General features: G+C 38.9%; 1 protein-coding gene across 2 annotated transcripts in view; it reads left to right on the forward strand.

Annotated features, from left to right (window-relative positions):
* The window catches only part of CEP350 (centrosomal protein 350), a gene marked incomplete in the record, with an annotated part of 138,030 nt that overhangs the window by 111,443 nt on the left and 11,062 nt on the right, over window positions 1-15,525 (forward strand). For both annotated transcript variants that reach the window (XM_027767921.1, XM_027767922.1), the window contains 4 exon segments: window positions 3,570-3,730; window positions 7,751-7,887; window positions 12,831-12,913; window positions 15,187-15,525. In XM_027767921.1, the coding sequence (XP_027623722.1) occupies window positions 3,570-3,730; window positions 7,751-7,887; window positions 12,831-12,913; window positions 15,187-15,525 (720 nt within the window).

Below are 15,525 nucleotides of genomic sequence, written 5' to 3' on the forward strand. Positions count from 1 at the left end.
CCCCCTCCCCCTCCCTCCCTCCCTCTCTCTCTCTCTCTCTCTCTCTCTCTCCAGGGAGTACATGTGCCCTATAGCAAGAAAGCAAGGAACAAACAAACAAATAAAACCAGACAAACATGTAATGTATTCCCATTTACTCTCATAGCTTTTATTTGTTTGAACACCTTTTCATTTATTCACCTTTCTTTTTTTTTTTATTACATAAAAAACACACACACATAAATATTTCCCAGGGTCTTTCATCTGAAAATTATATATATATTTTTTATTAAACACTATTAAATCTTAACAACCATAGATGGTAAAGATATTTTTTACTAAGAAAATTGTTGCTGGTATATACAATTTTTAAAATGACTTTTTTGAGATAAGTTGAAATCAGGTCTGAAGAAATGTAGTGGCCTCCCACAAAATTTTATCAAAGTAATGTCTAAAATTTTGGAGCCATGTATCAGGCTGAAGAATGCAGTTATGGCCTTATGCTTTATTTTTAGAAAGACTGTCATTTCAAGCTCTAGCTGCAGACCTACTGCTAATCATTGTACCAGAGCCACCAGTTGACTCATGATAAAGCCAGCACTAATGGTTCAGACCTTTTAAACACTCTGAATAGAATTTTTTCTTCACAATTGATTATTCAGGAATTAAAAGAAAACATGAGGGAGGTACTCATTTGTCCTGCCCTCACTACCACCTTTTTAGTTTTAGACTTAAAAATATGTGATCTAAAATAGGACTAAGTAAAAATGTTTGTGTTAATATTTTTTCTGCCATAATTTAAATTTTTTAAAAATTATTTTCTTCTTCTTTTTAATGATTTTATTTCCTCCTTGAAAGAGAGAGACAAGCAGGCACTCCCAGCAGAATCCTCATGCCATGATCCACTCACAGCCCCAGCTAGCCCTGCCTGGTGTGCACAGGAGGCCTCAAGATGTGAACCTGGGATCCCCACATACGGGCCCAATATTGCAGGGCACTGTGTCATTGCTGCACTGTCTAGCCCTATTATACTGTTTTAACTGACAAAAAATAGCTATATTTTCACGTATAACATGTTTTTTAAAATGTGCACATTGTGGCTAGCTTGGCTAGATTGAGCTATTAGTATATGTATTACTGTTGTTTGTAGTGAGAACATTTAAAATCTACTCTCAGCCATATTTCCAAGAATATGGTAAATTACGGGGCCAGCAGATGGCATGGTGGTTGGGGGCACTGGACTCCCACATAGCTGACTGCGGTTCAAGTCCTGGACCTGGCAGCTTGCTTTCTTACTTTCCCTCTCTCTGTTTCTCTCACTTATTCTGGTCAAATTAAAATTAATTAAAATAAAGTTGAATAAAATAATTATTTAGAAAAAATATGGTAAATTATTATTAATTACAGTGTTATACAATAGATTTCTTAAATTTATTCTTCCTGAGATTTTGTATTTTAAGTTTCTTTCTTCCATGAATGAGTGAATGAGAGAGACAGACAGCACCCCAATGAGGTCTTGATGCCTCGCTCCACCCCAAGCCACAGCCAGCCCAAGATCTTTGGCATACACATGCTCAGCATATTCAGGGAGGTCTCTGGACACGAACTCAGAGCCCTTTCTTGTGGGTCAGCCTCAGGGTGGCATTTTACTAGTCATGTTACTGTTCAGCCCCCAGATTTTCTCTTTTTTAAACAATGTCTTCTCAGCTCCAACTCTTCTATCCCTTGCTGTCCCTAGCTCCTGATAACTACCATTCTGTTCTCTGCTTGTATTAGTTTATTTTTTTTTTAGATTCCCCATGTAGGCAAGATCATGTGGTATTTGTCTTTCTGTGCCTGGCTTATTTCACTTAATTTTATGCCCTTTCGGTTCATCCATATTGTCAGAAATGATCAAATTTCTGTTTTTTTGTTTTTTGGGTTTTTTTTTAATGGCTGTATTTGTGTGTGTGTGTGTGTGTGTGTGTGTGTGTGTGCGTGTGTGTGTGGTACGTACACACCACATTCATTCAATGATGGACACTTAGGTTAATTCCTTATCTTTGTTTTGAGTTTCTGTAATATTCCATGCATTACATGTATGCTCTATATGATCTTACTTAATCTTCACACCAGTTCTAGAAGTTAGTCAGAGTCAAACACTTTAGTATATTCAGAGTTGGAAATGGCCCTTATTATTATTTCATTTTATAAATAAGCACATTGATCAGTAATTAATGGGCTTTGCCCACGCTAAGGGCTCAGTATGGTGCCGTATTGCCATAGGGTGGGTATAACTTTTCTAGTATACCTTAAGTCAGTGTCATAGAAGTGACAGGAACTCTGTTTTCATTATTTCTAATTCAGATATTTGGATCACACTACCTAAACAAACAAAGACTATAATCCTTTTACATTTCAGTAAATTCTGTAACCAGTTCTTAACGCAGTTTAGTCTGAAACACCTGATAAAAACCTGGTTTTAGGATGTGACATTGTAGTGCACATATCAATCTTCAGATCCGTATATAATAATATTTCTGCGGGAAGACAATTAAATGTCTCACCATTAGCTTGTGGAGATGACACCACTGTGTGGTTGGAGGAAGTGTGAGGAACAGTCATTTTAATACTATGTAATTTCCACATGCAGTGAATTAAACAGTGTCTCTAAATGATACCTGTTTATTTTCATAGCATGTGTATGACACTTATAATGAAATGTCTTTTTCATGATGTCGCTATGACTTGTCATCTCATGTGTGTGTACAAACAGTTGGGAAGAAAAATAAAATTTAACTAACTTTGCATCAGTTTTTAAAAATATTTTAAGAGCTTTCAAAAAAATCAAGAGGTACTTTGTCCTTTTCATGTACTACTGTAATACTGGTTGATATCATCGAAGTGGTAAAATTCCAGTTTGATTTGAATATGATTTAAAAACTATTAAACTACATATTAATAACTAAGGAAGGACAGTTAAATATGATTATCTTGTTACCAGAAATAATTTGTTGCAGAATATTTAAATTTTATACCATCATGAATTTTTTTTTTTGAGAGGTTTTTGTTATAGGGCACGTGTGCTCGCCAGACAGACAGAGACAGACAGAGAGATAGAAAGCAAGAAATCACCCCCAGGGGGGATGGCCACACCGCAATCCCTTTCTCCTCCATTCTCCTCTCGGGATCTTGGGCACTCACGCACACGCGCCCGGCGTTAGTTTAAGCCACCGGGTCCGAGACTTGAACCGTGGTCCACTACGTGGGAGTCCAGCGACATAGCCATTATGCTAACTGCTGGTCCCACCATCATGAATATTTTTAACTTCTAGCTGGGTATCTTACCAATATAGGGTATGTCCAGATTTATTTATAATTTTAAATAGTGTAATTAGAACATGAAAATAAATGTGAAGAACTGAGGAAAAGTTATTTTTTGGGGGAAAGGAGCAATAATTGCACTAATTTTTTTTCCAGAAGCTCAGATTTCTTAACTTTAAATATTAAGGTTGACTTTATTTAAATGGAGTATTATACTACAGTTTTTTATGAATAGTTACTGAGCAAAGTTTATTAAAATTAAGTCAAAGATTTTGTATCTCTTTCAGAAACTACATCTGACCAGAGTGATATTGAAGGTAGGATCAGAGCTCTGAAGGATGAGCTGCGGAAAAGAAAATCAGTTGTGGACCAGCTGAAGAAGGAACAGAAAAAAAGACAAAAGGAAAGACTGAAAGCCCAAGAAGCCAGTTTGATCAAACAGTTAGAGGTTAGTCATAGCAAGACTAGGACTTAATAGCAAGACTGTTGTGTGAAGACTAAAGTGTTTTTAATGTTCTTAATAAAGGAATGGATTAGGATTTTCCATATTAGTGTGGTGCCACATTTCATCCTAACTCTTTAAACATTAACTGAAATGTTAAATTTAAATATTAAAAGAACAAGTATTAGGGCCAGCCGGTGGCATGGAGATTAAGGTGGCTGGAGCCCTCATGGTTGATTGCATAATTCACATCCTGGACTAAGTGGCTTGAAAAACACTCTGTGTGCGTGTGTGCCCCAAATCCTGAGAGGTGAATGGAGAGATTGCAGTGTGGCCATCCCCACGGGCCCGATTTTTCACTTTCCCTCTCTCTCTCCAGCGAGTGCACACTCCATAGCGCAAACTAATACAACAAAACAAAGCAAACAAACAAAAAGAACAAGTATTAAAGGAAATATTAAAATAAGTCTTGTGTTCCTCAGTAGGAAAGGTTAGGCCTATGAAAGAACGATTAATGACGATGCCCTCTTAAGCAAAGAGCCATGAGATAAGTAATTCTAGCTATTGGAATTGTTACTGCTTCCTTTTGTCCTTTTCTTTTTTCTTTTCATTTTTGTTCTTTTTTTTTTTTAGCGGAATGATATTCCGTGCTGCACAGATGATTAGTGCAGCTCATCGTGTGACATGGGGGCCTCCTAAATGTTAACTCTAAATGTGACTTTCCTTCCAAGCTCTGGCAGCCTTCCTGGTATTGTCCCCAGCTAGAAACCTGGTTTAAATACTTTCTTTTTCTCTTTTCCCCCATCTACCCAGTCACCAGTTCCTGTTGGTTCTATGAAGTTTTTGCTTGTCCCTTTTCATTCCTACTGTCTTCAAGCCAGTTGGGGTCCAACGACCTCTTGCCTCTGTTACTTCCATACTTTCTTTTAAGTATCTGCCCCTGGCTGCGTCTCTGTTACACACATTCTGCCAGCCTAGTATTCCTCAGACACCGCACTTGTTATAGAATTGGTCTGAGTCTCCTACTTATTGTGAGAATCCTTTCTCGTGTCATTATGAAAAAAAGGTCATTTAGTTTTTACCTGAGCTCTGCAGCAGCCTAGGAAATTTCACATTTTCAAGGCACTTGGTTTCGTTGTTAGACTTTAGATGTTCTAAGTGTTAGAAAGCTCTTTGTTGTATTTAACCAAAGTCCCTATTCTTTTCATTTCCATTCATTGTTCCTTGTGTAACATCAAACACATTTATCCTACAGGTATTAAGTTAATCATTGACTATTTGAATGCCTGTTTATATGCCAGAAACACAGCTAGTGACGTGTATTTTTCATTTAATCTTCACAGCAGCAAGGTATTATCCCTGTTTTACAGATTAAAAACAATAATAATTTCACTGAGATTAGTGATTTATTCAGAGACATACAGCCCTAGGATTTTAATCTAGTTCTAATTCTAAATTGTGAGCCCTTTCTATTAAACTGTCTCCACACAGAAAATAGGCCTGTTAACAGATCTGGGAAAAATAAACATTTACACAGGTCCATAATGCAGAGATGGAACGGTGGTTATAAATTATGCAGGTGTTTAGAAATAGAGTAAGTGACTAAGACAGTGACCACGCTAGTGAGTTCATGTTGGAAAGTAGCAAGAAACAAAATTTACAAATGCAGATCATATTCAGGGTTTTAGACATCAGACTGGTATGTTTGAACTTCATCCTATAGATAAATAATGAGGAGCATTAAAGTATTATTGGAAATACAGTACTGCTTTTAGAGCACCTTTGCTCAGAAATGTTGATTAACAGCTTCCTCAGTCAGGCAATCCCTAGAGACGTGCCATAGGATCCATCTAATTCAGCATGTTATTGAATGCCATGAAGACAAAAGAAAATTCTGTATTTAAGTGATACAATTATAGTATATAAGAGAGAAATATATAATACCTAAGAATTATATGAGAAAGATAGATTGGCGTTTATTTGATTACAGATTTAGTAAATGTAAATGTGACTTTCAGATCTGAGTAGTCACAGTCCTCATGTACACCTAGCTAGCCAGACCATCTAGTCAATATCTGGAGAGTATGCTTAGTACCCTCAATATTAAAACTAACTTTCTCAAAACATCCATTCAGATGGCGGTAGCATGGATGATGAGAATTGTGTAGTAAGGATTTTAGCCCAGATTTTAGGGATCTGTAGCAATTGACAGGCATATCTCTATCTCCATTCTATATGTATTTATCATCAGCTTTGGACCCAACATTGGGAATCGACACTAGACATACCATTTTTTTTTTTTTTTTGGAGAGAGGTTTTTGCTATAGGGCGTGTGCACTCGCCAGAAAGACAGAGAGAGACAGGGAGACAGAAAACGAGAAATCACCCCCTAGGGGAGATGGCCACACTGTAATTCCTTCTCCTGCATTCTCCTCTCAGGATCTTGGGCATGCACATACACGTGCCCGGGGTGAGTTTAAGCCACCAGGTCCGGGACTCAAACCGTGGTCGACTACATGGGAATCCAGCAACATAGCCATTACCCTAACCGCTGGTCCCTAGGCGTACAATTTTGAACAAAACATCTATAGTCTCAAACTGTGAGAGCTGTAAAAGTAGATATTTTGGCCCAGAAAACTAAGGAGAGAGATAGAGATAGGTGACTCCCCATAAATTTCTTATACATTATAATTATAAATTAGTGAAGCATTGTTTACAGAATGGGTAATAACAAGAAAAAATTTCTGTAGTTATGAACTACTATGCCTTCCAACCACACCCTTTCCTTGTCAGAATTTGTATTCCTAAGTATTCATCTTTTAAGAGGCTTACTGCCAGGGGCTGGCAAGTGGCGTGGTGGTTAAGGGCGCTGGACTCCCACATGGCTGACTGCAGTTCAAGTCCCGGACCAACTTACTTTCTCTCTCTCTCTCTCTTTCTCTTTCTCTCCTCCCCTCCTCTCCCTCCCTCCCTTCCTCTTTCCTTCCCTCCCTCCCTCTCTCTCTCCTTTTCTCCCTCTCTTCCCACCTTCTCCTTCCACCTCTTTGATCAAATTTTTTTTTAAAGTAAATAAATAAAGTTAAATAAAATATTCTTTAGGCACCAGCAGTTGGCGTAATGGCTATATTGCTGGAATCCCATGTAGTCATCTGCGGTTTGAGTCCTGGACCCGGTGGTTTAAATTCACGCTGGGCACGTGTGCATGTATGCCCAAGATCCCAAGGGGAGAAGGGATTGCGGCATGGCCATCCCCCTGGGGGAGGTGATTTCTCGCTTTCTGTCTCTGTGTCTCTCTGTCTGTCTGGCAAGCACACGCGCCCTATAGCAAAAATCTCTCAAAAAAAAAAGTCTTAAAAAAAAAAGCAGTAGCAGCTTACTGCCATTGAAACTCAGGTTAAACTTCTTTAAAACAAACAAACAAAAAAACATGGAAGTGGTATCAGCAAATGGTGTAATGCTTACATCACTGGACTCCTATGTGGTTGACCACAGTTCAAGTCCCGGGCCCGTCATCTTAAAACTCACGCTAGAAGCATGTGCATGTGTGCCCAAACCCCCAAGAGAAGAATGGAAAAGAGATTGTGTCGTGGCCATCCCCCCTGGGGTTGATTTCTCGCTTTCTGTTTCTCTCTCTCCAGTGAGTGTACATGCCCTATAGCAAAAATCTCTCTTAAAAAAAGTACTATGAAAGTAATAGTATTTTTTTAAAGAACCATAACACAGTTAAAGAAGTTTTTAATGTGGCAAGGTATGAATTATTTCCTCATAAGTATTAAACTTCTGTAGACTATCATTTATTAAAGAGGATTGCAGTGATACAGTCTTGCCTTATATGTAGACTATTTCGAGAGGAGTATAGAAGAACTATGTGTAAAAGTTTGGGGAATGATACTGGGGGACAAAGAGGGAGGTTTCATATTACATCTTCTTTACTGTTGTAATATTTTACCATAACATATATTGTTTTATAATTTAAAATAGTTTTAAAATTCTGCCAAGTGACTCCTCCTATTTTTCTAAACTTAGTCATATGATGAATTCATTAAGAAAACTGAAGCCGAGCTTAGCCGAGATTTGGAAACATCACCAACAGCCAAGCCTCAGATTAAAACACTCTCCGCAGCTTCTGAAAAACCCAAGATCAAGCCCATCCCACTACACAGGTAGAAACTGTTGATAACTTGTTTATATTCTGCCTCACTTGGGAAAAGAGTAAGGAAAGGGAGCCAGACGGTCCCCCAGCAACAAAATATGACGCTCTGCGAGGCTGGCCCTGGGTGTGAGCTGGAGAATCCCTGTGTATGCCAAACACACATGTGCCCACAGTTAGGGCTGGCCAAGGCTGGGAATGAATCGTGGCGTCAAGACCCTGATGGGGTGCTCGCTCACTCTCTCCCCTTCATCATCTTTCTTGCTCACAAAAGAAAGAAATAAACTTAAAAAAAAAAAAAAGATTTTAAATTGGTAAAAGAGTAAGGAAAGGGAGCCAGACGGTCCCCCAGCAACAAAATATGACGCTCTGCGAGGCTGGCCCTGGGTGTGAGCTGGAGAATCCCTGTGTATGCCAAACACACATGTGCCCACAGTTAGGGCTGGCCAAGGCTGGGAATGAATCGTGGCGTCAAGACCCTGATGGGGTGCTCGCTCACTCTCTCCCCTTCATCATCTTTCTTGCTCACAAAAGAAAGAAATAAACTTAAAAAAAAAAAAAGATTTTAAATTGGTGTAGGCCTGTTGAAGAACAACTTGGCCTGTTTCAGATGTCAGAACTATCTGTAACCCTCGACCCAGTAATCCCACATCCGGAAATCTACCTTGAGAAAATATAAGGGTGCCAAAAATCGATTTGCATGAATGTTTATCATAACATCCTTTGTATTCATAAAACATTGCAAACAATCTTTATATCAAAAAATGGGTGTGTGGCAGCAAGTGGCATGGTGGTTAAGGCGCTTGATTCCCATATGGCTGACCATAGTTCAAGTCCAGACATGGTGGCTTGAAGATGACGTGTATGTGTGTGCCCAAATTCTCAGGAGGAGACTTAAGTAAAAGGGATTGCGGCAAGGCTGTCTCCCTGGGGGGTGATTTCTCACTTGCCCTTTCACTTTTTCTATCTGTAGTAAGCACAACATGACAAAAATTTTCTTAGAAAAGGGTGAGTACTCAATAAATTTTGTCTTTGTCCAGGTGATAGACTATAAGGAGGCTTCAAAAAGTTCATGGAGGGGCCAGCAGATACTATAGCGGTTACATCACTGGACTCCCACACAGCCCACTGCAGTTCGAGTCCCAGACCTGGTGGCTTAAAAAGTCATACCAGGCACATGTGTTTGCATGCCCAAGATCCCGGGAGGAGAACGGAGGAGAAGGGATAACAGTATAGCCATCCCCCGGGGGGTGATTTCTCATTTTCTCTCTTACTGTCTCTGGCTCACTCACTCTCTCTAACAAGTGCACACGCCCTTAGGCAACAAAACAAAACAAAACAAAAAACCTCTTTAAATAAACTTAATGGAAACATAGGGTTAAAATATGAGTTTATGGGGTCGGCAGGTGGTGTGGCAATTAGAGGCACTGGACTCTCCCACAAGGCTAACCATGGTTTGAGTCCCGGACCTGGTGGCTTACTTTCCTCCCTCACACCCATCTCTCTCTGGTCAAGTTAAAAAAATACTTATAATGGTAAAATTAAATAATTCTTTTAAAAAATATGAGTTTATTTTGGTGCAAAAAGTTTTTAAATCCATACATAGTGTTTCTAGAATATACATTTTCCATGAACTTTTTGAAGGCCCCCTGTATTATGCAGCCAGTCAGCAAATACAGACAATACTAAGTAGCAAGATTATAGAATATAATATAGCATATTAAAAGGTCAGGCTGAAATATTGAAAATAAAGTTTGAACAAAAAGTAAGGGTTAGGCAGATCAGTACATCTGAGAAGTAGGAGGTATTTCAGAAAGAAGTGCATTCAGGAATGAACAGAAACAAAAGGGAGATTGGCATATCATATGAGGTGACCATAATAGGAGTTAGCAGAACAGACTGGAAAAATAAGGAAAAGCCAAATTGTGAAAACTCTGTACTCACATATCCTCGGTAGTTTGTATTTTGCCGTTTAGAAGAGGTGGAACTTTGAACTTGGATCCTGGTTCTAGCACCAGCTAACTGTGCAACTGGGCACTTATTTAGCCTCTCTCCACTGCAGATTTAACGAAAGGCCCAGCCATGGTGGCACTTGCTACTAAGACACTGTGCTGTGCAGGCTGGGGTCACACGGGAGACACAACACAGGTTTGGTTCCTGGTCCAGCCTGAAGACCAAGCACAGTGGCATGAGCCTGTAATCCCAGTGACTCTGGAAGCTGAGGAAAGAGGATCCCAAGTTTAAAGTTGTCCTGGGTAACAAAGTGAGATCCTATCTAAGAGAGCTGGGCGTGGTAGTACACACCTGCAGGCCCAGCTAGGCACTGAGACAGAAGGCTTGCCATGGCAAGACCCTGTCTTAAAAAATAAGGTTTAACTTAGAATAGGGCCTAGCAGACGGTAAGTATTATATTATATATTAGCTGTTGCTATTGTTATTAGCATAGTTAGGGAAGCAGTAAAAAGAAAAAAGTTTAAATCATATTCTACCCAGTTTTCCCAAAACAGCATATATAAACAATTGCATTTATTTCCTTCCAGGATTGATTATGCTCAGTCATATGTGTATTTTTTGTTACATACACATTTTTCCAGTATATTATCAACAAAATTTCATTTGAATTTCTATATAATATACTGTCAAATAGCTGTATAGTTTTCTTACTCAAGTTGCTGAAAGGTTTTAACCCTGAAAGTGGCACAGTTAGATTTGTGTTTTTGTTTTAAAGAATTATTTATTTAATTCTATTTGTTATTGTTACTGTTATTATTATTTTTAATTTGATCAGAGAGAGAAAGGGAGGCTGGGGTCACACGGGAGACACAACACAGGTTTGGTTCCTGGTCCAGCCTGAAGACCAAGCACAGTGGCATGAGCCTGTAATCCCAGTGACTCTGGAAGCTGAGGAAAGAGGATCCCAAGTTTAAAGTTGTCCTGGGTAACAAAGTGAGATCCTATCTAAGAGAGCTGGGCGTGGTAGTACACACCTGCAGGCCCAGCTAGGCACTGAGACAGAAGGCTTGCCATGGCAAGACCCTGTCTTAAAAAATAAGGTTTAACTTAGAATAGGGCCTAGCAGACGGTAAGTATTATATTATATATTAGCTGTTGCTATTGTTATTAGCATAGTTAGGGAAGCAGTAAAAAGAAAAAAGTTTAAATCATATTCTACCCAGTTTTCCCAAAACAGCATATATAAACAATTGCATTTATTTCCTTCCAGGATTGATTATGCTCAGTCATATGTGTATTTTTTGTTACATACACATTTTTCCAGTATATTATCAACAAAATTTCATTTGAATTTCTATATAATATACTGTCAAATAGCTGTATAGTTTTCTTACTCAAGTTGCTGAAAGGTTTTAACCCTGAAAGTGGCACAGTTAGATTTGTGTTTTTGTTTTAAAGAATTATTTATTTAATTCTATTTGTTATTGTTACTGTTATTATTATTTTTAATTTGATCAGAGAGAGAAAGGGAAAGCGAGAAAGCAAGTCTCCAGGTCCAGGACTCAAACCGCGGTTGGCCATGTGGGAATCCAGCCCCTTTAACCACCACACCACCTGCTGGCCCCTAGTTTTGTGTTTATAGAGATCTTTCTGACCACAATACAGGGGAAAGTTGGAAAGCAGTAGACTTAGAAGCAGGAAGAAAAATAATGTAAGCCAGGCATCAAAGCTTTAGTAAGAATAGAAATAGGAGACACATTTGAGGAAGGATGAAGATGTAGACTTGAGTAGTTACAGTGCTCAGTGGGAAGGAGGGACCCAGCCAGGATGACTTCCATGTGTCTTAGGTAGTTGATTAGGTTAAGGTGTCATTGGGCTGATTGGAAAAGCAGGTGTTTTTCTGTGGGAAATGTATGTTTTGGTTTTAAATGTTATTTTTGAGGTGCTTATAGTTCATCTAAGAGTTATCCAGGAACGTTGCCAGAATCTGAAATTTGGGGATGATCAGCTTATAGGCAGAGGTCAAAGCCATACACAGAGCAACATCTCCCAGAGAAGAGGCACATTGCAGAGTATAATGGGAGCCGAGTATTAATGCAGAGGAATAGCAATTTAAGGATTATAAAGAGATAGGAAGTAGAAGCTGAATATCACAGCCTAGTAAATGAAGAGAAGGTAAGAGAATGAAGAGAAGGGCCAGTGGGTGGTGGTGCAGTGGTTAAGGCAACCTGACCCCACATGGCCAACAACATAGTTTGAGTCCCATCCATGCCCAGTGGCTTGAAAATCACACCACACTCATGTGCAGGCATTACCCAAAATCCCAAAGGGAGGGAGAGATGGAGGAGAAAGGATTGTGGCGTGACCATCCCCCCATCGGGGGTGCTGTCTTACTGTCCCTTTCTCTTTTTCTCTGTGTCTCCAGCAAGGGTACATGCCTTCTGGCAAATAAAGAAAAGAAAATGAAGATAATGAATGTAGTCTTTCCTGTTAATGATCAAGAATAAGGGAGGATAATAGCATGGGGTAGAGGAATGAAGGAAAGAGGTTTTGAGGCATAATTATTAGCTGAGGGAGAAATCAAACTCTAATTGGACAAGTAAAGAGAGTGAATAATTGCGGAACACTACTCATGAGTCTATAAAGATTATGGAATCTGGGGGCAGAAAAAGTTTGAGCAATTAGCTTTGATCAAGTAAGAGACACACAGTTCCCCCCGTAAGAGGAGGAAAGGCCGTTGGGCTACGTGAGCATAGACCGATGTGTGGGTAGAATGATGGAGGTAAGGGAATTGATGTGTGATGGTCTGTTTTTCTCACCACAAGTCAAGGTCATCTACTGAGTGATGGGGGCCAGAAATAAGCTTAAAGAAAGTGGTAAAGGCTGAAATACCTCCTGTGGGAAAAGGAAAGAAGTAGTCATTTAAGAATATTTGCTTTTTGTTATCAGTTACTATAGTATCAGCAGTGTATTTAATTCTGCTTATTAATTTTTCCACTTCAGATCTGAAACAACAAAAAATTGGAAATCATTAACAGAATCAGAACGTTCTAGAGGATCTCTGGAGTCTATTGCTGAACATGTTGGTATGTAAACTAGAAAAAATAACCAGTTGTATCAGCATAGTCTAAGTAAGAATTTTGTATGCAAAGGCCTACAAAATTCTACCTCTACAACCTTTTTATTAAAAAGTGAGTTTTGTGGGACAGCCCTATAGCACAGCAGTTTTGCCCTATGCAGAGGAACCTAGATCCCACCTGATTGTCCAGGGTTCAAGTCCCAGCCCCAGTGACTTGAAAAACATTCTGGGCATGCACATGTGCCCAGGATTTTGACAGGATGGACAATTAGAGAAGGATGGTGGTGTGGCCAGGCCCATTGAGAGGGCACTTCTCTCTCTCTGTCTCTTTCATGTGTGCACATGTGCCTGCTGTCAATTAAAAAAAAAGTTAAAAAAAGTTAATTTCTTAAATAGATAATTTAATATTTTAAGTTACTTTAATATTTTAAAGTGATTTATTGGTTATGGCTATGCATAATTATTATACCTCAGTCTTTATTGCGCCAAATTTATGATAAAAGCTGAGGCATGCACCCAGCCATGGTGGTGCAGCAGTAGCTCAGTGCCCTCCAGTGCTGGAAGCCACATGGGAGAGTTCCCAGGCTGACCTGCACATGCCAAGTGTGCACGTGTGTGGCGGCCATCCAGACGGCTGGGAAGGACTAGGCAGGAGGGATGGTGACGTAAGATCCTAAGGCGGATGCTTCTCTCGTTCTCTCTCAAGAAAAAAGTTTTTAAAAAACACTTGTATCATGAAAAAAAAAAAAAAAAAAAGCCAAAACTGAGGCATAAACAAGTATATCATCAGCATCTCTAAATTCCTCCTTAATCAGATTTTATATCTGTATATATTTTCAGCCTATATTATTTCTCATGGTATATGAGTACGTACACTTTTTTTTCAGTTTAACCAAAGGTAACTATAAATAAAATCTAATGCAATAAAATAAACAAAACTAAAGCATGAAAATCTAAAACTAAAATAAAATCTAATGTAATAAAATAAAACTAAAGCATGAAAAGCTTGCCTAACATCAGTGACAAAATAAAGATTTGAGGGGCCAGTCTGTGGTGTGGTGGATGAGGTGACTAGATCCCATATAGCCTGCCACGCAGTTCAAATCCTGGACCCTGTGGCTTGAGAATCATACTCTATGTGTGTGTGTGTTTGTCTAAAATCCCAACAGGAGAGAGAAATGGAGAAGGGACTGTGGCATGACCATTCTCCATCGGGGTTGCTTTCTCATTTTCCCTCTCTTACTTTCTCTCTGCCTCTCTTCAGCAAGTGTACGTACCTTCTAGCAAAATTAAAAAAAAAAAAGATTAATTCTTGATTTACTAGTGCATTAATATCATAATTACTTTCTTACTTTGCATATTTAGCTCTTAAAGAGCTTTATTTGCAGATAGTAGCATGTTGGTTGGGGACTGGACTTCTGCATGGCTAACCATGGTTCAAGTCCTGGACCTGAAGGCTTGAAAATCAGGCACATGTGCATGTACCCAAGATGCCAAGGGGAGAATGGAAGAGAGGGGTTTGCAGTGTGACCATTCTGGGGGGGTGATTTAGCTCTTCTTTCTTTCTCTCTGTCTCTCTCCAAGAGATTATGTGCCCTACAGCAAAAAAAAAAAAAAAAAAAAGTTGCTTATTTCTTTCCTTTTCATTTTACATTCAAGAGCTTAGTTGAAATCCCAAAGAACATTCATTGTTTTAGAAGCATGTATAGCAGTATATTTATCCCTTCCTCCTTGGTTTCCTGTTTGAAAATGTATGTAGGTAGCATCCATCATAAAATTCTCGTTTTGCATGATTTGGGAATGACTGTGTAAAGTAATGGCTCCATAAACTTAGATCCAATTTTTTTCACTTTTGAAGTTAACACTTAAATTATTGTAAATTTTAAGTTGTTTTGTAATTTTAAATATTCTATTATTTATTGTTGGCATGGTATATTCTCTTTAAAAAAACAAACAAACAAACTTGGGGGCAGCAGGTGGCGTGGTAGTTAAGGGCGCTGGGCTCCCACATGGCTGACCGTGGTTGACTTGGCAACAGCTTGCTTTCTCACTTTCCTTTTCTCTCTCTCTCTCCTTATCACTCTGTCTCTTTCTGATCAAGTAAATAAATAAAAGTTAAATAATTATTATTAAAAATGGTCTTACCTTAAAGGTAATCAAACGAGGTCTTTTTTATTGACTAGAGCTTTTTTCCACCAAGATTTGGCTTTTATTTAAACATGGGTCTTAGAAACTGAAATAATTCTGTGATGAAATAATTCTGATTTTTTTTTCTTTAAGATGCCTCACTGTCAGTTTCTGAGAAATCAGTATCCGACAAATCTTTATCTGCATATGCAAAGAGAATGATTGAATTGGACAGTCGAATAGATGAACGTTTTCAGGCCCCATCTCCAATTCTCAGATCATCACGGAATACCAGGGCAGAATCAGGAGATTCTCTGGAAAATGCACCTTCATTACCTCTCATCAAAGAACTAAATGCCTCTCATAGTATTCTTGATGTGTTGGATGTCAAGGTTGAACATTCCAGTCAGCAATCAGAAATACAAGAAGTGGAATATGCAAAATTGGAGGGGAGCGAGATTGAAGATGCCTATTCTAAACAATCTGGGAAAT

This window comes from Tupaia chinensis, unplaced genomic scaffold (genome assembly GCF_000334495.1).
Source record: "Tupaia chinensis unplaced genomic scaffold, TupChi_1.0 Scaffold000074_1, whole genome shotgun sequence".
NCBI classification, from domain to species: Eukaryota; Metazoa; Chordata; class Mammalia; order Scandentia; family Tupaiidae; genus Tupaia; species Tupaia belangeri.